We start from the raw sequence: 20479 nt of genomic DNA, 5'->3' as shown, positions 1-20479 counted from the left end.
ATTACAATACTGTATTTAAGTTACAACCATACAAACAGATATTTTTGGGATGTGGCTGCATGTGGCTGTCAGAGCTGATGACAGAGGTACTTACTGAGATGGGCATGTTGGACTGTGCGGACCTCTGCTGCCACGTCACAAACAGGTTCTCTATCTTCATCTGTTTCTCCAGTTCTGTCAGCACAAAGACAAAGACCTTCATTCTACTGTACAGTGCAGACTTCAGAGAAAAAAAAATGATATCATTATTATTACTATTAATAGTAGTAGCATTATTGACCTCTACGCTCAGCTGCTTTTATCTCCAAGAGCTGGCCCCCATGCCGGGCCACCACATCCCCCTCCATCAGGGGTCGGATGGTGCAGATGTCCCTCAGAGCCTCGTCAAAGGGCAGCAGCTCAGAGGGGAAGTGGAGTGGAGCGAGACTTCGGACAGAGCTACTCAGCCTTCCCTGCTCTTTACTGGGCAGAGGAGGAACTGCGCTACGCAGCAGTGCATCAGGCTCCATGGAGGGGCTGAGAAATGGGTTGGGGTCCTGGAAAAAAACAAGAGAATCACAAATGGGAGCAACAATCACTGCAAAATAATATACAGACAGTGATAGACAGACAATAATGTACAAGTCTTGAGCTTCTGAAGCATCAGAAACATTCCCTGTCATAGAGCAATTAATCTCTGCATGCTCAGCTTTAATATGTAAAGTCAGCAGTGACCACAGGCCTAAGGTGGTCCAATGGGGTGGAGAATAGAGGCTTTTATTTATTTAATAACGGGATCCATGGTATATGATATATTCACTGCACTGTATATTTAATAGATAATAAAAAAGCAAAGTGTTGATAATTATTTGAAATTCCCAGAGCTCTGTCCGTGAGCCCCGGTTGCTGTTGAGAGGAACTTTTGGGCGAGTTTGTTCAGCGAAGCAGCTCAGGGCCCAGATGCCCCAGTGTGGCAGGGCTGGCTGCACCATGCCCACAGGCTAGAGGGTCAAACTGTGCACTGGTGCTCCCTCTGCTTCTCATCAGGACCATGACAGATGAAGCTCTGTTCAGGCAAATTTTCTGCTGCTCTGACTCTGCCTTCTGTCCGCACTCATTAGTGATGCAGTGATGAAGAGTGGGGCCATCGGAGGGAAAGGAAAAGTTTGGTTCTTTCTATTCTTTCAGCTTGTTTTGTAATTGGCTGTAGGGGGAAGACTGAAAGGGCATTTGCTATCATTCTCTGCTGTAAAATGCTGCTCTAATAAATCCCCCACTCCAGCCAGTTACACACAACAGTGTAGGAACAACACCGCTTGCTACATTTCTCTGTATCCTGCGCTAAACACTACCTGGCCCCCGGTTTTCTTCATTATCATTTGATTGAACACAAATTAATTTAGGAATATGCAACACCTGAACACAATATTACAATAACAATGGTTTAAAAATTTTTTTATTGTGACTCAGGGACCCTTTTCAAGACAGAGCTGGAACAATGACAGAGAGAACGGTCTACACAGTATATAATTGCCTATCTGAAGTCCTCAGCATGCTTCAAACAAACTAGGTCATACAAAGTGCTGTCCAACCATGTCTGAAGGCAAAAGTGTTTCTACTTGTCCCAAATGGCCTCACTCAAAGGCGGGGTGAAAAGCCTGCTGTCACAGCCTCCTCTTGGCTACAACATACTCCCTCCCTGATCTCTCTTCAAAGCCCTTTTTCAGACATGGAATATTTTATAATATAACATTGCTGGCTTCATAAAGCTGTGAAAAGGATGGCTTTTCTGTCATTCAGGCATAAGTGGCTTTTACATAAATATTCCTTACAACTTTATTCAAACATGAAAGGATATTTACATGTGTGTTATTTGGAAAGTTGAAAATATAAAGGTATTGTGATTTTTACTGTGGTTGTATGAGGGTTTTTTTTTTTTAACCTCCGCAGTCGCTCCACAAGGGGAGAAGTCAAAGACTAAGCAATGTCAAACTGGCTCATTCAATGTGTTTAAGAGTTTATTCAACTGATATTATTTTCACTGAGTATACAGTAGTAGATGCTAGTGAGAAATGTATTACAGTGGTCTTAGCTTTTTTCTATTCTCTCTGTGTATTTAACATGGTGCTGCACTGGTCTCTACATTAGATGATGTGTAATTCAGACTGCTGCTGCTGTGTTTAAATGTTACAGAAATGCTACTAGGTCTGACCTAGTTAGATGGCTATTGTGACTTTTACATAAAAGTGACTTATTCAGACTTGAAAACATGTTAGATTGCCATCACATTCCAAGGGGATCAAGAATAATGTGCTTTTTGCATGTCTTTGTAGTACTGATGCAATCAGTCCAACAACCAGGGATAACAATACACATGTGTCTTCATGCTTCAAGTCCATTTTCTTCTGTTTTGTATGTTGAGTATTGTGAAAACATGGGCGACTTACACTCAAGTACTATGTTGAAGGACTACTGTGCTAGTTTTCTGCTTGTATCAAGGTGTGAGGGTCTGGGTTCCCCACTTAGCCTTCTTTAACACCCTTCTTCTAATTCATAATTTCCCCACATTCATCATGTAAGCTGCTCAGTACTGGAAGAACATTCACAGCAGTTGTGCTTCAGTGCCTGCTTTCCTAACATCACTTATATTAATCTAATGAATTTAATGGGACCGAGTTCAGTGCTGTACATTAAATTAAACAGCATGAAAAGTGATGTCTATCTGCACAACTGTATCTCCACATGCAATTCTGGCCGAATATAACTACTTCTGATGCAACAGCGATGATTGTAATAATATAAAATCATATTATAGATGACATATATAAATTGATGTGTTATTTAAAATGATGTATTATCTTGGGGAAAAGCAGCAATGTGTCTCTGCCAGATGCTTTTAATGGATTTTTTAGAAACAGTAGGAGCCTATTACTTCCATGAGATAAGGAAAACCTACAGCGCGGTGGTCTCATACTTGGCATGGGTGTTATAATAGTGATGGGGGAAAAAAAATGTTGCTGAGGGAGAGAAGACTTTTCCTCATTTTCCCAGCCTGTTCGATGACTGGATACGGCAACCTTTTAGTCACCAATTCTCAAACTTTCTCCATCCTAAACAGCAACGCACCTTAAAAAACTTGACATAGTAGGAGAAACTGCTCTTACTGCAAATTCTTACATACATGTAAATACTCCTATGCTCTTTAACACCACGTCAGGCTTTCTAGCTTTTGACCAGTGGCTGTGGAAATGAAAATCACTGAGCTTGAAGTTGGAAGTTTTTCTGCTCCACTGTTCTCTTACTCACCAATGGGAATAGAGAGGCTGAGAGGTTTATATGACAGCTGACTCATGATGTGAGGATAGATGAGTGGAGGAGTAGGAGTGTGAAGGAAGACAGGATGCTTAGCAAACAGTTTGCAACTGGCAGCAGCACACTTAAAAAAAAAACAACAGAATGTGAAAACGTTCCTATCCGGACCTCTCTATGCCAGAGCTGCTCATAAATAATCCAGGAGGATAAATGGAAACTGACAGGGGCTAGATTGCACTGAGGTAGTTAAGTGTTTCGTTTTGAAAAACAAGGCTGTTGATGTGACAGGGCTGTATTTCCAGGATATGATCATGGCAGCATAACAAGGCAAGGTAATATAGAGTGGTAATAATCAAGAAGAATAAAAATGCTTAGTCACATGGCTTAAAAATCTTGTTTTGGTTTGTGCCGCCGAGACCATCAGTCGAATACTGATCCACAGCTCCATATTTAATACAGGAGGCCCAGCAGTTTTGCTGAGATGCTCGAAACAGAAAACAAGCCTGAATAAAGCAGAAACAAGCTCTGATGGAGCTGCAGGTGACAGGAAGATTGGAGGGGGGTGGGGGTGGGGGGGTGGTTGGTGACAGCCTCTGCCTGACAGTATTTCTACTGAATGACAATTGGAGCACTTTTTTCACCTGGAATTGATTCAATCTTAATCCAGTCTTCGGTGGATGAGGAAATGCAGTCTGTGCAGTGCAGTGTTTCCAAAAGGTTGTGCACCTTACTAATAACTTCATAGAGTGTAAGTTCACAGTTACAAGAACCAGAATTCGTGTGTTCTGTTTTAAAAGGTGAGAAAACCTCAGACATTAGTAAGAACACAAACTTGTGTCTATTTGTGATTTAGAACGTAATTGCTGTGAAACAATCAGAAAATAACGTATTTCTATTATTCACGGGTTTCTCTCTAGCTTGTACGTCCAGTTCGCCCTCTCTCTCTCTTTTTCTTTTTTAAAATGAGTCAGGAAACCCTTGACAAAGCCTAATTTTTGATGTTATAAAACAAAGAGAGATGCCATCCTCTTGTATCTCTCATGACAGGTTGTACAGCTCTGATCATGACTGAGCCCAGAAGCCCTGCCCGGCTGCTGCAGAGCAGAGAGGCTCTGACTTGTTTATTCCAAGTTTATTAATATTGAATGTGTTGCGTGTCCAAATTGCACCAAACTGGTACTCACAACTGTGTCCCCAACAATACACCCACCAAGAGTGAAGTGGATCAAATGAACGGTTCTTGAGATATGTGAAGGACAAACATACATATATACAGACAGACAGACAGACAGGCTTTATATAGAGAGATTCTGAAGGGTATAACTTCTAATATCAAGGTCTGTCATTATCTTAAATATGAGTAGTGAAACATGTTTCAATTTTTCAGAAAGACCGATGAGTTTTTATTGAGTTACTGGTGGAACAGGCCTGCCTAGATGTGGCTTCAGGTCGTTGAGCTCTTTATCATATACAGTATGCAAGGAATTCTGGTTACTGTAGTTTATAGTCTGCACACACATGGTGATAGTCAGACAGAAATATCATTGCTAAGGGTAAACATCATGCCCTGGGTAGCATTTCACTGTGCCTAGAAATGCTGTGCCATGCTACAAGTAGTAACAATGGAAGTGCGTGTAGATATAGCTGCTGTAGAAACATAATTACTGTAGCTAGAAACAATGCATCACATAAACACCATGTGAACCATATGTCAGGCTGGTGGAGTAACAGGTATTTACATTATTTATGTGGGAAGTCACACCAATTCCTCCCCAGGACACAACAGCTGCATGAAATCTGCCCCGGGACCCGCTACCTCCTGCAACAGCGTAAATCCAGATGCTGTCCTGACAGTCTGATTCCACCTGAACTAGCAGGCCATCCTCCCCTCCCCCAGCAGCTCCCAGCCACCACCATATGTAGTCATAGTGAATGGCAGTTTGAAACAGGCAGCTGCCTTTCAGTGACAATAATAAGGTGTTAAAGCAGCTTATATATTCTGAAGGGAGCAAATGATGGTGACACTGCTTTTATTTTTGTCATAAAAGTGTTTCTCGGGTATCATTTTCTGTTACCGGAAAAATCTAGTAAATGTCTACCCTAGAATTGGAACTATGACAAACTGTGAAGCTTGACTCCTTATCAGGATGTCTTCCAAAAACATAAATTTCTCCTGCTTTAGTATTAATTATCTGGTGGTGGAGAAAAGGGCAAAATCAGATGTTGCAGCACCTGTTTCTGTTAAACAGCTGTGACCTTTAGAGTTATACAGGAAAAATATCCTTTTGTAAATGCATTCTGTCATAACTTTATATTGATAGTGTCATCCAAATACGACCATTTTAATGTTGAGTTTTTTCTCTCTTGACACTCACTTATCACTGTTCCTGCAGTCAACCAAACAGGAAACGTGGATAATTAAGGGGTGCATGGTGTTGTGGTCAGTTTCTAAAACAAGCTTGTTCACATTTTGCTGCCTGTTACTGCGACACCTTGATTTCATTTAAAACACACTTCGGAATTCTTCATTTTTTTTATTCTACTAACCTCAATGCTGAGTTTATTTTCCAGTTAAATTATAATGTCTTGATTTGTGGTGATCGGTTGTATAAAAAGAATTCAAATTCCAATCCGAAAAACACGGAAAAACAGACATCTGTTCATGACTTGTACAACAGACCTGGACCACTCAGAAATTTTATTCACACCTAACAGAAAGTTGGTGAATTCCACGAGTTGTCTTAAATCATTTGTACATGCTCTGCCTGTACGAGTGGTTCTTGCATAATGTGTCCTTGATTTAAGACAGCCGGCGACTGTTGATTTTGTCAGTTGAAAGGACAATTCTTACTAGTAGATTTTATCTTCTACTCCGTGAGCTGGTTGGCTAACTTATGTGAAAGTAAGAACCCAGATAAATATCTAATTATGGTAATGTACATAGTAATGTATAATGTAATAATGTCAAAATTCATCTTTCAAACATAACCAATGTGTTCAGCAAATCTATCTTAGGTAATCTTCCCCGAATTAATAAAGAGCAGGACAGAGACGCAACAAAAACCCTGAATGGAGCTTGAACAGTCAAGTGACCACTGAATTCAACCACATCAAACAGACAAACAACCTGCTAAACGTGCCACACTTTTGAAGGCTTTTCATGCTGTTGACTTGCTGGTGATGCTCCACATTAACGAATGTGTCAGTCCTATTACCTGCTTGGAGTCCATTTCGTGGATGGGTGCATCAGAGAAGCAGTGGTGATGGAAGAGGCCCATCTTCTGGCTGAGCAGGCAGTGGACAACATGAGCCCTCGCATTCTGCCACTTAACAAGGCGGACCAGCTCACGATTCAGAGAGGCGCCCAGGTCCACAGACCAGTTATAGCTGTACAGAGTCACCTAGCACACAGAGAGGGCAACATAGTCAAAAACACTTGCAGGATGCCTACATTTATAATTCTGAATTGTTATTTATCCTCTACTTCCTGAACGGTTGTGGCTCAGGAGGTAGAGCAGGTCTTCCACTAATCGGAGGACCAGCGGTTCGATTCCCGGCTCCTCCAGTCCACATGTTGTAGTGTCCTTGGGCAAGATACTGAACCCCAAATGTCTCTCGCTGTCTGCAATAGCACCCTGTGTGGTAGCTTGCTGCCATCAGCGTGTGAGAGTGTGTGTGAATGGGTGAATGTGGCTTGTAGTGTAAAAGTGCTTGAGTGGTTAGAAGACTAGAAAAGCCCTATATGTGTGCAGTACATTTACCATTTTACCATCCATCTTTTAAAGTTGTTGTTTTAACCAGGATAAGTTCACTGAGCATAAAGTACATACATACAGACATCATCTTTTCTTATGAGCACAGCAATGCTGTTTGAGAGGTGAAACCATGCATACTGTAAGTGTACTGTAAAGCCTGAGCAATATATGTTTAACAAATGGCAAAAAGATTTTACTAATACATCATCATTTCATTTGAGCACACATAGAATACACTATAAAGATGATAGAATGTGCTGCTAGGGTTGGTTCAACCAAATTACAAAAGGAGATTTCTACCTCAACTCCCATATAAAGCAGGTAAATCAATGGAGTTTGTGGTGTTCACAACACTGAAAATGTATATTACACTTAAAATGTTGTAAAATGTTCAACTCCATTACATTTACATTTATTTATTTACTGGCAGAGACTTTTGTCCAGTTATATACAAATGATGTACAATCTTGTGTACTATATTTAGATCAGTAAATCAATGCAAAATGTAAAAACACTATGTATACAATGTTATAATTACTGTGTATAATCCACAGACCTCACCACTAGGAGGTAAGTGAGAGAAAACAGTATGGTATTATGGCTGAAGCAGCCCTTTAATGGACCATTAAAGAGAGCAAATGTCTAATTCTACTTCTACATATAACACAAGTGTGATTCACTGCTCACAGTTGCATACAAACAGGGACTTATAAATTCCTGTTTGTTAGAGCTCTGACTTGTTCTCTGGTTGGCCTAAGGGAAAAGTCACAATTCCAAGGCTTTCACACGCCAAGTCACCTTTTTGTCCAGGATGCTGATGAAGAGGAACCTCTGGCGGGGAGCCAGCCCTGCCCCGGCCTGGCTGGGACTGAACCAATCACTCTGCTCCAGAGCCTCGAAGCGCTGGAAGCCCTTATGAGCTGGGCAGAAGAGAGGGAAACTCAGTGAAATGGCAAGGTAATGTGAATCAAAGCCATGTAACATGCTGTGGCAATACCTTTAACACAGACCCCTACTGACGCTCAGGACATTCTTTTACCTGTTCTTCACCAAACTACAGGATTACAGTCAATGCACAGAACCCTAGCATAGGATCAACTTTTTAGATGTAGTTAAGTTTCATTTGTACAGTTATACAATCAGTGGAAGAGAGGAAACATGGAGAGTGTTAACTATTTGTATTCCACAGTAATATGTTACAGATATTATTCAGATTGTAGTATCTATGTTACAGACATTAATCTTCAGGAGGAAGGAACCAGAATGATGAGGTATTGTCATTGCCAGACTCAAATAGATCAAGTAGTATTCCAAGTTTCAGAAGATTTAAGGTCTGCTTCAACAAACTTGTTCATATACCCTTGATTTTTATTTTTGTTTTATTTCACTGAATTATTTTAGCGTATTTTATTCTTTTTCATTGTTTTAAATAAGCTGATTGGGCTCTATTTTCATGCAGGCATGCAGCACAAAGTGCAGCTCTCTGCTGGTAAAGTGACATGCACTGAGGCATGCTGAGGTTTGGTATAGTGGTGATGACACTCAACTTACTAACTTGTATGCAAGAAACTAAAGTTGTAAATGACTACTATTCTCAGATTTAGTTAAGATGTGTTGAATGAGAGTTTTGAGTGGCAGCCTAATTAATGTTCATAAACTGCAGCTACAACCTGAGAACGAGGCCTAACGTTAGTCCACACGTATATGGGTATTTCTGATAATATAGCTTTTTCTATGCATTTTGCTGTCAGAGTATGCGCCATTATCTCTTTTGTTTACATGAGGTGACATTTCGTGCAATGGCGGATGTGGCCAAAATACTGCTGGTTCTAATCTGGCTAAGTTTACACATAAATGTTCAGTTACTCTTCCACTATATTGAGGAACAGAGGCATCAGAATGCACCATTGCAGGTAGTCTACCAGAAATAGGTTTATTTCAGGCTTCTGATTGGCCAACATGGGTTTAGGGTTAGAATTATATTGCATGCTCTTGACAGTGTTTTTGCATTTTCATTTAGACAGAGATTTTTTTTTTTTAAATAGTGCTTGTGTGGATGGGATTTTTTTTGAGAACCAAGGAGGAAAAAAACCAAAAATACCTGTGAGACTAGGCTTGAGATAAGATAAACTTGATAAATCCTCAGGGAATGTTTATTTATATTAGAATAAGATGAGAAATGTTGATTAAATATGTAAAATCTGACACATTGAAAGTCAGTGTACTGACTCTGGCACACCTTGTGTGTTATTATAATCTATTGAGTTGATCAGCTTAAATTATTCATATGATATGAAGAAATGTTTAACTGGGAGAATGCGACTCCTGAAAGTGACTGCTGATGGTTTTACTAGAGAAGACGTATCGCTCTGTTGGTATTGTAGGAACTACAGAAACACTCAGTCCACTCGCCACAGTCATAAAGTGGTCTTACAGAGTTTTTTCCCCTCACAAAAGATTAACCAAGACAACAGAATTAGCGTAACAAACTTGTATTCACATATCAGTAGTGAAATTTGTTTAACATTTGTGCTACATTTGGATGGAAACTTGTCCTCCATCTGCCCCCCATCTGCTCAGAGCAGGTAAACCATGCAGTGTACACGGTGCACCATGTTACATGATATTTCTTCTTTTATCCATTTTTAAGCTGCATTGTTTAAGAAATACATATATTTAATAGATAAATGTTTCAAAAATGTATTTATCACTACATTTCCTTAAAAACCCAGCAAAACATCCCATCAGCACCAATGTGTTAAGCTGAAAGGCAAACTTACGTGTGAACCTATTTAGCACTGGCGTGTTTTCCTCATCTGAACTGTCTTCTGTAGGCAAACAGAGATGGTACAAACAGCAAGGCAGCATGGAGAGTGAAACACACAGCTCGACACAAACTGATGTAAGCAGACACTTGCAAAATAACACAGGTATGTTAGACAGCTGGTAGCATGACAGAGAAACACAGAATCAAAGAGCAGCAGCAAGGAGAGCATACTGAAAGCTTTGAGACAAAACACTCATGCTTGGACCTCTTACTCTACACTACACATAAGGTTACAACAGGTGTTAGCAACATGCTGCTGATACAATGTCTCAAAGTACTGTCATACATTGATATAGACATTAATCAATACTTCAACTAGATGCTATTGGGGCAACAACACTATCTCGTTGACATAATTCCTATTGTATTAAGTTTATAGTATACTGGCAAGAATATTTGGACCTGGAGGTCACATATCATAGTTACAAACAAAATTCTAGCAGAGAAGTGGGATTTATCAGCTGTCTTGGGTTCCAAAAGTTAAACTCCTATTCATTTATTTGTTCACTGTGACTGGCTGGTGGAGCAACACTTGGACTAAATTCTTATAAATTGAAAATAAATTCAAGGACAAAAAACAAACAAACCCAAACAATTTTACTGATAGAAGTCAGTTACATGTCCCAGAGTGCTTTGTGCTTCAGTCACTCAGCTTAAAAATGTGCTGCTGCGCCACAAACAGCAGTTGCAGTTAAAAGCTGCGTTATTGTAGAACCAATGGGATTCAGTCATTTTAAACAGTTCACTTTTGGATTTTGGACAGATTTTAGATAAATTCTTCAACATTTTTTTTTTTTTGTTTTTGTTAGGATTTAAACAATAAAGTTTCATGTCAACAGCCAAAAAGGCTCATGGGTACTGTAGTATGTAGTTAAAGCTCATTGTTCAGTACAGTCCTCGAAATTTCATTGAACTGTGTTGATAAGAGACCTTCTGCTGACAGCCAGAAAACAGGGCAAAAACATACTGTAGGTGAAGGAAACAATCTTGTTGAACTAAGTAATTGTTAGAATATATTCATGAATATTTCCAGTCACCCAGGTCATTAATTTGCTGTTCCAGTCACCTTTGACTAAGATAGAAAAAAGAGGTAAAACTGACTACAATGTTGCAATATGGATTGATAATCATTGTTGTGGTGTGCCTACTATATATAGTTTAATAAGCAGTGCAGAGCATGAGTACTGACATTGTAGGTGACTGCTATGAATGCTTAGAGACACTGTCTTAAGCAGTTACCTTGCTCTGTGCTACAGTGCCACTGATGGAAGTTCCGTCCAATGAGAATGAAGCTCCTTGTAGCATCAGGAGGCTGGCTGAGGTTCTGGGCAAGAGGGAATGGTACAAAGATGTTTCCAGATGGGGGACATCTAAAAAGGTTTAAGAAATGGAGAAAACCATTATTGAGGTTTAGCAACATCACACAGCTGTGACACAATACTGTACACTGCACTGTACATGTGGAAGAATGAAGGGCTGAAACAAACCCTCTCTGTAAGCTATAATAGAGATCCACCATACTTGAGTTTTTGACAATTACACCCCTTTTTGAAATCTGGAGGACTGCTGACGGACATGTACCACCTTGACAAACCAGCACGCATCACTAGTGCAGCAATAAGGGTGTAATCCCCCACTGGCTTCCCACCAGACAAGCACTTGTGTATGTTGGAATGCTTAACACAGCCAGGAATCAAACAGTTTATCTCTACAGCAGCGGTATTCTTAGTGTGTACAAATTTTGCCCCTGCACCACATGTATGTGCATTAATCATGATTGCAGTCCAAAACGTCATTGTTATTATCTGTCTGGCAACAATCAAGGAATTAAAGAGCTAAACTTGACTAACTATTGTAGTATATTGTTCAATCACTTAGATGAGTATGCCAAAAGAAAACTGGTTTGTTAAAGGACCAGTGTGTAGGATTTAGTGCCATCTTGCAGTGAGGTTGCAGATTACAACCAACTGAATACCCCTCCCCTCCATCCGTGGAGGCAAACCTACAGTGGCCACAAAAAATGCAAAAGGCCCTCTCTAGAGCCAGTGTTTGGTTTGTCCATTCTGGGCTACTGTAGAAACGTGGCGGTGCAACATGGAGGGCTCTGTGGAAGAGGACCTGCTCCCTATGAATATATAAAGGGCTCATTCTATGGTAACAAAAACACATTGATTCTTTGTGTTAGGTGATTATACACTCATTAAAACATACTTATGAATATTATATTCCATTTCTGCCAAGCCCGTTCCACCAGATGCCACTAAATTCTACATACTGGACTTTTAATATGTGATCTGAAGCTATCATCCAGTCTGTGGGAATGATGTAGACAAAAGGTATAAAGAAAATACAAGATAAAATATTAGTCTGTCTCTAAAGACTTTCTTGGGACATTTTTATTCTGTTTATCAGTGAAAAATCTCTGCCATCTCTTTAATTGAGAACAGCCATCAGTGAGGGTAAAGTGCTATTACTGCATAAGTGTTCTTGTTGTTAAGTACATTGTGTGTGATAGTGCAATGCAAGAGACTGAATTTTGCTATTTAGAACAAAAACTGTAATCATTACAGTTCTGAAAAGTGACAAAAACTCACCTTGTCTTTTCAAATGCCTTTACTGTTGTATCACTGGCCAGAGAACTGACCAAATTGACAATCTCTGTCAAGATGGAAGGCAGCAGGAAGTGCGAAGCAATTTCAGCCGTGCACTGCTGAATGGAGGAGCAGCCTGTTACCCAGAGCCCAGCAGGAATAGAAAAGCACAGATACAGAGAATGAGGTTCTTCAACTCACAGAATATAAAACCTCATCATCAGAAAATGCATTCTGTCCCAAACTCATTTTCCCATCATAATATACAGTAATTGAGGAGAATGAAATGAAACTTACCGAGTTTAGCCATGAAAGTGATCCACGGCTGGCAGGTAACCTGGTAGATGGGGTGCAGAGTGCCCACATCTCCCTCCTCCAACTGAGACACCTGCCTCCTACATAGCCACAAATACAAATGAAAACACATACTCCATGAAAGGACGTTTCTACAGGTGCATGCAGCACTAAAGACCACAGCTGTGGTGGTTTAAAGGCATGTTGGTCGCTGTCAATAACAGTGCTCCAGAGGAAACTAACCCATGGTACAAAGTTATTTGTATAATGTGCTGGGGTAAGTTTTCACTTACAGTATGTTAGCAATTTGTTCTTATTATTTTAAGCTGATTTAAGCATCATTTTAGTCCGACTAAGATGAAACTGCATTTTTTTTTCTGCTACAGCATACACACCTGCTCTGTAAATGACATGTCCTGCTCTATCTTTCGAGGAAAAAATCTGTTCTCATGAGAAAGAAATTCATATTTTATACTGGTTGGTGTCATGACAACGCCCCATCTGTGCAGATACTGTGATAAAACACAGAGAGAGCCTCTGAATTTTTAAAAATTATTAGTCTGTATATGAACTTCATATATAGAACATAACAAATATGCACAAAATAGTACAGTACAGATGGCTTGTGTTCCAACTCAGCTTGCTGAACAAGCTATCAAACAAGTGTCCGCCAGGGAAAAACTGCACTGCAATCAGTTTGCAGGCAAAATAGCTTTTTAGCTAAACAGCTGTAGCACTTTTTAAACTTAAACCTGCAATAACTGAATAATTGCTGGGGGCAGCGCAACAAGCTGTGAACACTATTAGCATTTTATTACCTAGTGAAGTTGATATGATAAACATTTGCCTACTAACACAGTGTGGCAGAAACAGAGCAACATAATGCTCCACTATGTTCACCAGCTAGTCGCTAGCTGTGTCTGTCTGCTGTTTGGTGCTGGGTAGGTAGTGTACAGTGGGTTTTAGAGCTTTTTCACTGCAAACAGCTGCCTGCTATTTTAAAATTATTAAAATTTGAAACTCCGTCATGACTTTTAATTGAAAAAAGGAAGTACCTTTTTGTGATTTCCGTCCAATCTGTATTCATTAGTAAGACTTCAGTGACGTGGTATTATTCACACAGTGATATTTCAGTGATATTCAACCCTGATAAGGTTTTTCACACCTCTGGGCTTGCTCCAGCTCCACAGCCATAGCTTTCTCCTGGCTCCACTGCTGCTTCACGCTCTCTGTCTTGTGTCTTCGTCGTGCTGCTCGGCCCTCCTCTCCTTTTTCTTGTACTATGTCATCAGTTGTTTTTGGGCTCCCTAGCTCTGATGAGTCTGGCTTACTCTGCAAGGATGGAAGAGAACATATTTATTCTGTCAAAAAAACCCAACATAAGCTCTGTGTATAGTAGAAACAACCAGCAAGACTTAATATGAGGATCTCAGGTGGTGCACCAGTTCATGTGGAGTTATGAAGTCAAAAATGTAACCAGGGTAAGACTCAGTTTTGCTGTTTTGTGAGTTGTATTTTGTTGTCTTTGTTGATGTTTGTTTGGAAATTTGGAATAATTTATCACATCATAAACTGGATTGGAGTTTCCAGGGTTTTAGCAGTGGTTGACCATGTTACAGGCTCATGAATTAGGGTGTCTGATTAATTAATTTGCATTTCCATCTTCTACCTAGGACAATAATTTTAGTTTTATCTTAAACAGCCAGCTCTGAATGACAGCTCTCCATGGGTTTTGTGTTTTGGACAATACAGCAGGGTTTCATCTGCATAATAATGGAAACTGGTAATGAAGGTGGACCTACAGTATATTCTATCGTATGGAGTCTGGAGTGTGCTACTATAATAATCATAGACTGTTTTCGTTACAATCAATCTAATAAAATGATCAATTACTTCTCTGTGGATTTGACATCATCACATTTTTATTTTTATTCATGGAGATCATCTCAAGAGAGGACAGGATCCATGTATATACAGTATGTCTGTCATTTCTCTGTCCATCCTCAACTCTTTGCTCCTCTCTCATCCTGTGTTCACTGCCTGTCACTTTCTTTGTGTCTCCTCACTTGTGTCTCCTGACCATGTGATAAAAATAATTTAGTAAAAATAGATAATGTTCTTTATTTCATTCTTTTGCTTGAGATTGCATTGTGTGCAGTACAGTGCGCGGCACCTGCTGCTCTCCCTGTCATTTCCATCACCTTCTCTCTTTCTCTCATTCACCTTGTCTCACATTTCCTCCCGTCTCAAAGCTCAGCTTTGTCTGTTTTACATTTTTCATTTTCTTCTCTGTCTCAGTGAACAAAGTTAACACAGGGTCAAATGCTGAACTGAAAGAATTATATTTTGCTTAAAGTTTATCCTGTCTGCCATCAGATGACTGGCTATGTTAACTGGCTATATCACTCAGGTGAAACTAGCCAGCATAAAACATAAAAGATGACCGCTGTCTGTAGCGCCACTAATAAAATTAAGTAAAAAATCAGTAGTTTGTCTGGTTACCCAAAGTATGCTTCCATTCAGTGACTGCCTGTCAACATGTGTATCAAAGAACTGCCATGTTGTGTACACACACACACACAAAAGCACCGCTCAGGCGAGGAAGTGAGTGCTGTATAAAATCTTTGCTGCACCAAGGTTAAGTCATTTTAAGCAGTTATTTCATGACTTTTATTAATATACACATCAGAAGAAATTCAAGGACAGGTTCACAATTGTTCAAGTCTGTCTTAAAACAACAGTCAGGAACCTAAATGAACATTGAAACAGGTTTTTCTTGCTGTAATCATTCTTTCTGTTCACACTGACCATTAGAAGATCCCTTCATAATGCACTTACAATGTAAGTGATGGGAGACAAAATCCACAGTCCTCCTTCTGTTTAAATGTGTTTAAATGTATTTAAAAGTTTATCTGAAGCTAATATGAAGCTTCAGCGTCCAGAGTCAAATCAAGTAGATATCTTTCAACGTTACAGTCTTTTTAGTGCCAAAGTCCCTCTTTAACTCCCTAGTTAAAGCCTAACTGCAATCTAAAAAAAAGATGTTTAATTCATGAAAGCTCTTTCCATCAGTTTAGAGGTTGGTTTATAATTGTTCAAGATATTTTAGTCTGTTGTTATTAAGCTATTAATGAAGAACAGATGAAGAATGTTAGAAATTTACAGAAAACACTGTGGTTTAAGTTTAGTTATTTCAGTAAGCAAATCAGAAGAAAAAACATTAGTATTACTTCAACCCAGTGATATTACCCATTTACAACACTGTGTGACTTCCATAGTGAAAGCCTTCAACCTGTAGGTGAACTGACCAGTATGTCCCAGAAGCTCCGGCGGGTGCTCCTTCCAGTGGGTGTAGTGGACTCGGGTGTGCTGGTCCCCGTTATGGGGGTGCTCCCTACAGACTGGGTTAAGGTGATGGGTGAGGGGCTGGTTTTAAATACCCGTGAGCCACTACGCTGCCTGGGACTATCCTTCACCTCTTTCACCTCAGGTAAAGGAATCAACAGTCCTGTAGACACATTGTAGAAAGACAAACATTTATATCTGTGATTTGCAACAGAACAGTTAAGATGTCTTCAGGTCTCAGCTTTAGGCTTGTATGACTCTAGTTTAGACTGACACATTTTTAGAGAGGAAGGACATTGTTCTGTGAGATGGGACCATGGACCATAACAGCAACAAACATGACACACACACAAACTTGAAAACACATCACATACAACAATACAGCTATTTTTTTACAATTGAATATTCATTTTCACAATCAAATGTCTATAAAAGACTTTTATTTCCTTTGATTAAACACATACTTCTAACTATATAATACCAGTTAATTATGAAACTATTTTCACTGTAATGTGGTCCACATGGGGCACAATTAATATGACGAATACCCAGACAACTCAATGCAATCTGGTACAATGTTGCTTCACTTTCTGAGAGAGGAGTTGATTCAACTCAGTGGTTCATTTAGCAGCAATAGTTTGTGATTGTGTTCTGGATTAAGTTAAACTGTAAGGTGTTGCTTATTTTGGATTGCTCAATGCTATACAATGTCCATTCCCTCATTCCCTGCAATTTGATAGCCAACAGGTAAACAGTACACATAGCATAGAGTAATGATAAACAAATAAGCATTTATTGATGGTCTCACCTTTAGCTTCTTCCTTCTGAGATTTGGTTGTGTGGCAGGGGACACCTAGACAAAGGGGATTGGGCAAGACTCTGAGCTCCATGACGACGTCACAGAGCGCATGGCGGAGTGCCCCCTGCAGTTTATCACTCAGTTGTAAGGGGCTGACGTTGCCTTGCTCCCAGATGTCAAACCGCACATACAGCTGTGGCTCTGTTAGAAGACCAGCACAAGCACACACAATGTTTGTTATGTTTCAGTACTCTCTGTCTTTGACTTAGTACTATTAAGCCCCTTTCCCACTAGAGAAAAATCCTTCAGTGGGAAAGGGTACAATCGGCATTCATTCATGGGTCAAATGACTCTGAAGTAGTCATGGGTATTTATTGGCTCCAGCTCCCATCGGCATTGATGAAAACATGACATCTGGGTGGACACGCAAATTTTCACCCCATTTCCGGCTGCTCTTTCATCTGTTTCTATCTGAGGATGTCTGTAAACATATGGTCTCATCCATATGTAAATTTATGGCCTGATCCATATGTTCATGTAGTATTAGCATGCTAGGCTAACAGTCAGTCAGCTGTGTGACTTTATATCTGTGCTTTGACGTTTTTCGGTTGACACACTTGTCACCTGTCCAGCACATTGCTGTTAAATTGGAGACCTGCAGCTACACCTTATTTTTATGGGCTACACACAGCACGGCACAGCTATGCTAATGATACTAGCCATGCTAACTAGATGCTAACTGTGACATCAAACATGACACACCAAAAAAACAAAAAAAGAGACAAACTTGTCTACTGGCAACGGGAAAGCATTCAATCACCTATTTTTAGCAGGTTTACCCGCGTTTAAAAAACCTGCATATATGCGCTAATTTTGGTGTAAAAAGGGTATTAGACATCAAAGAGGACATATTCTGCACATTTACAGGTCTATATTATTAATCTGGGGCTCTACTGGAATATCCTTGCATTTATTTATCTTATACTGGCCCTTTAATGCAGCCCCTCAGTTCAGCTTCTGTCTGAGACAGGCCGTTTTAGCTCCTGTTTCTTTAGCCCGCCCGATGAGCCCACTCTGTTCTAAATGGTCAACTTGGTCAATGGTCGAAATGTTAACTTCTCAAATACATCTGTACACATTCAAGCCAGAATCCGATCCGAAATATGCAAGTGGACAACACAACAAGACATGGAAAAACCTTAGCAACCAAGACTATGGAACAGATGGCCATTTATGGGCATGCATGACAAGCTGATGTCAGCTCGTTGGCAAGGTAGAAAAAACTGTTGCAAATGAAGCATTTAGCAAAAAAACCCAAAACAAACAAACAAAAACAAACAAACAGAAAAAGCATATGTCCCCCTTTAAAATGAAAATGAGTGGTTGACTTGGCACATATTATATTGTTGAGAGGCAATGACCAGCATTCAATTTGCCCGAGGAAAAAGCAGGATTTATGGGAAATGCAGTCTTAATAATTGGTCAGCAGCACTAACTATACCACAGACGGACTAGAGGCTATTAATAATCTCCAACATGGTGTCATTTCTTTGAGAATGATCTATGATGATTATTCTGAGTATGATATACTGATGTTTAAAAACACAGTACACAGACACTTCATATTACATACCACATAGAAAGTACAATCCAGTGATCATCTACACCTCCCTCTCTTATCTTATCTTTGGAGGGATGATGAAAAATAATATTCATGATAATGACAGAAGTGAGAGACTGGACATGATAAGCAATTGCCGTTGCCACGTCTGTGGTCCAGCACCAATGCAAACTCTGTCTTCCTGCCTATCCTCTGCTGCTTCCTTCATTCACTTCAGTCTGTCCACGGATCCTATTGGCAACTACAGTGTTTCATCAAAATTCCACACCATGTACAATTTTAATATTTTGGGTAACCTTTCATTAACATTTCTTTAAATAATAAAAAAAAAAGCACAGATTGGGAGATACATTATGATTGGCACTGCACAGTTAAGTTTTAATTCATTAATTTGAGGATGGATCTATTTTAAGGCCCAAAACCAAACAGCTGGAATCTTATTTGTCAGTTGTTTTTTCAACAACAGCAGAGTAGGACTAATTTAAAAACACAATTATATTAATAATAACCTAAAACTAAGACTTAATTTTGATTTATGGCACTGTGATGCAGTGTCACATTGACAAATTCATCCTCCAGGAACAAAAATCTCTTCATATTACAGAGCTGTATACATTAGCAAGAAAGATTTACTCGCTCAATTTTAGGGGCATTTATTATTTAGATTTTAAATTTAATAGCTGGACTGTTACCCATGACATAGCTTGACGTTTATGAGTGTAATGAATCCCTTTTTAATTTGCGCAGTTTATACAAGAAAATGACTCCTGGGACTTGCTGTAACCTTGTAACATAATCAAATCCAATGTTGATATGATTCTCAACAGGGTAAAGGACAGTGTGAAACTGAAAATGACAGATAGGCAACGCTCGGCCAAAAAGCCCCACAGTCCTGCTCATTTTCAGTAGCAAAATTACTTTGTCAACCAACTGGAAAGGGGAACTAATTTTTTGCACATCAAATTCAGTTTAATAGTAATGGAGAGTACTGCTGACTGACAACAGTTGTATAACGTCATCTCAGCATCAGGAGAATCTTGTCTGTCGAGTCTGAGAAAATAACCCCTGGTTGTAATCTCATCTTGGACTGGGAGACTACAAGACTCCATTTTTACCTGGCAACATGTGATCTGTATCCGCTTATCTGGAAAAGGAAAAATGCAACTGGAACATCCAGACCACATTTGACTCACAGTAATCATAAACTGAATTATTGTTTTTAATTTCTATTCTGTCACTAACCACATATGCTGCACTTCATGTCATCACCCTTTTCCACTCGTATTCAAATGCAATACTTTTTTTTTTTTACATTGTTATCTTCTCATTTTCACTCATGTGGTCACTAGATAGTTTAATTATTATGCTTTGTATTGCATACTGTATCTTTCTGTATTATTCAACTGCTTTTTGTACTTTTCTGCTGTGACCCTTTAATTTCTCTGGCTTCAATAAAGTTTACTTTATAGTACTTTGCCTTATCGTTAGGGATGGTAATTGTATTCATATGTGAAAATGCCACAAGTCAATGAAAACATGCACACAGGGTGAAGAAGAAAAAAGCTACTCTGAATTAGAGCCAGAGCAATATGTTGGTCAACTGATATTAATAGCAAATATTGGCCTCTCACAGATATATTGATATCGGTCTATATGTAGTCCGGTATGCGCCAATATTTATTTATTTTTTTTTTAAAGTTATATAGGCAGCATTTTATGTAGATTTGATCCTTTTTCTTAATTCAAGTTTAATATACATCTTTTTTTTGTTCTGTGTGTGTTTTTTTTAAATTTATAGTTATTTATTATTATTAAATTCCCAGTGAAGTTTCCTTTTTCAGTGCACTGATGTCATTTTATTCGATAAAGTTAATTGCTTAAGTGTAAAATATCATGTCTCCATTACATATCTTTGTCACAAGTGTTTGATAAGCACATCTCAGGGATCACTGAATA

The 20479-nt window shown here is 39.3% G+C and overlaps 1 protein-coding gene across 9 annotated transcripts in view; it reads right to left on the bottom strand.

The window, feature by feature from the left end:
- szt2 (SZT2 subunit of KICSTOR complex) overlaps positions 1 to 20479 on the bottom strand; it is a 112395-nt gene that overhangs the window by 31089 nt on the left and 60827 nt on the right. For 7 of the 9 annotated variants that reach the window (XM_044361656.1, XM_044361655.1, XM_044361661.1 and 4 more), the window contains 11 exons: positions 16912 to 17103; positions 16067 to 16266; positions 13924 to 14090; positions 12762 to 12859; positions 12468 to 12600; positions 11113 to 11243; positions 9827 to 9874; positions 7845 to 7966; positions 6507 to 6692; positions 281 to 536; positions 95 to 174 (listed from right to left, as the gene is read on the bottom strand). In XM_044361656.1, the coding sequence (XP_044217591.1) occupies positions 95 to 174; positions 281 to 536; positions 6507 to 6692; positions 7845 to 7966; positions 9827 to 9874; positions 11113 to 11243; positions 12468 to 12600; positions 12762 to 12859; positions 13924 to 14090; positions 16067 to 16266; positions 16912 to 17103 (1613 nt within the window). The remainder of the gene's footprint in view (positions 1 to 94; positions 175 to 280; positions 537 to 6506; positions 6693 to 7844; positions 7967 to 9826; positions 9875 to 11112; positions 11244 to 12467; positions 12601 to 12761; positions 12860 to 13923; positions 14091 to 16066; positions 16267 to 16911; positions 17104 to 20479) is intronic. The other 2 variants (XM_044361657.1, XM_044361659.1) reach the window with 2 other exon arrangements.

The sequence above is a fragment of the Thunnus albacares genome, chromosome 9 (assembly GCF_914725855.1).
Source record: "Thunnus albacares chromosome 9, fThuAlb1.1, whole genome shotgun sequence".
Lineage (NCBI taxonomy): Eukaryota > Metazoa > Chordata > Actinopteri > Scombriformes > Scombridae > Thunnus > Thunnus albacares.
The sequence above is the reverse complement of the archived record's forward strand: the minus strand, read 5'-3'. Positions and strand labels throughout refer to the sequence as shown.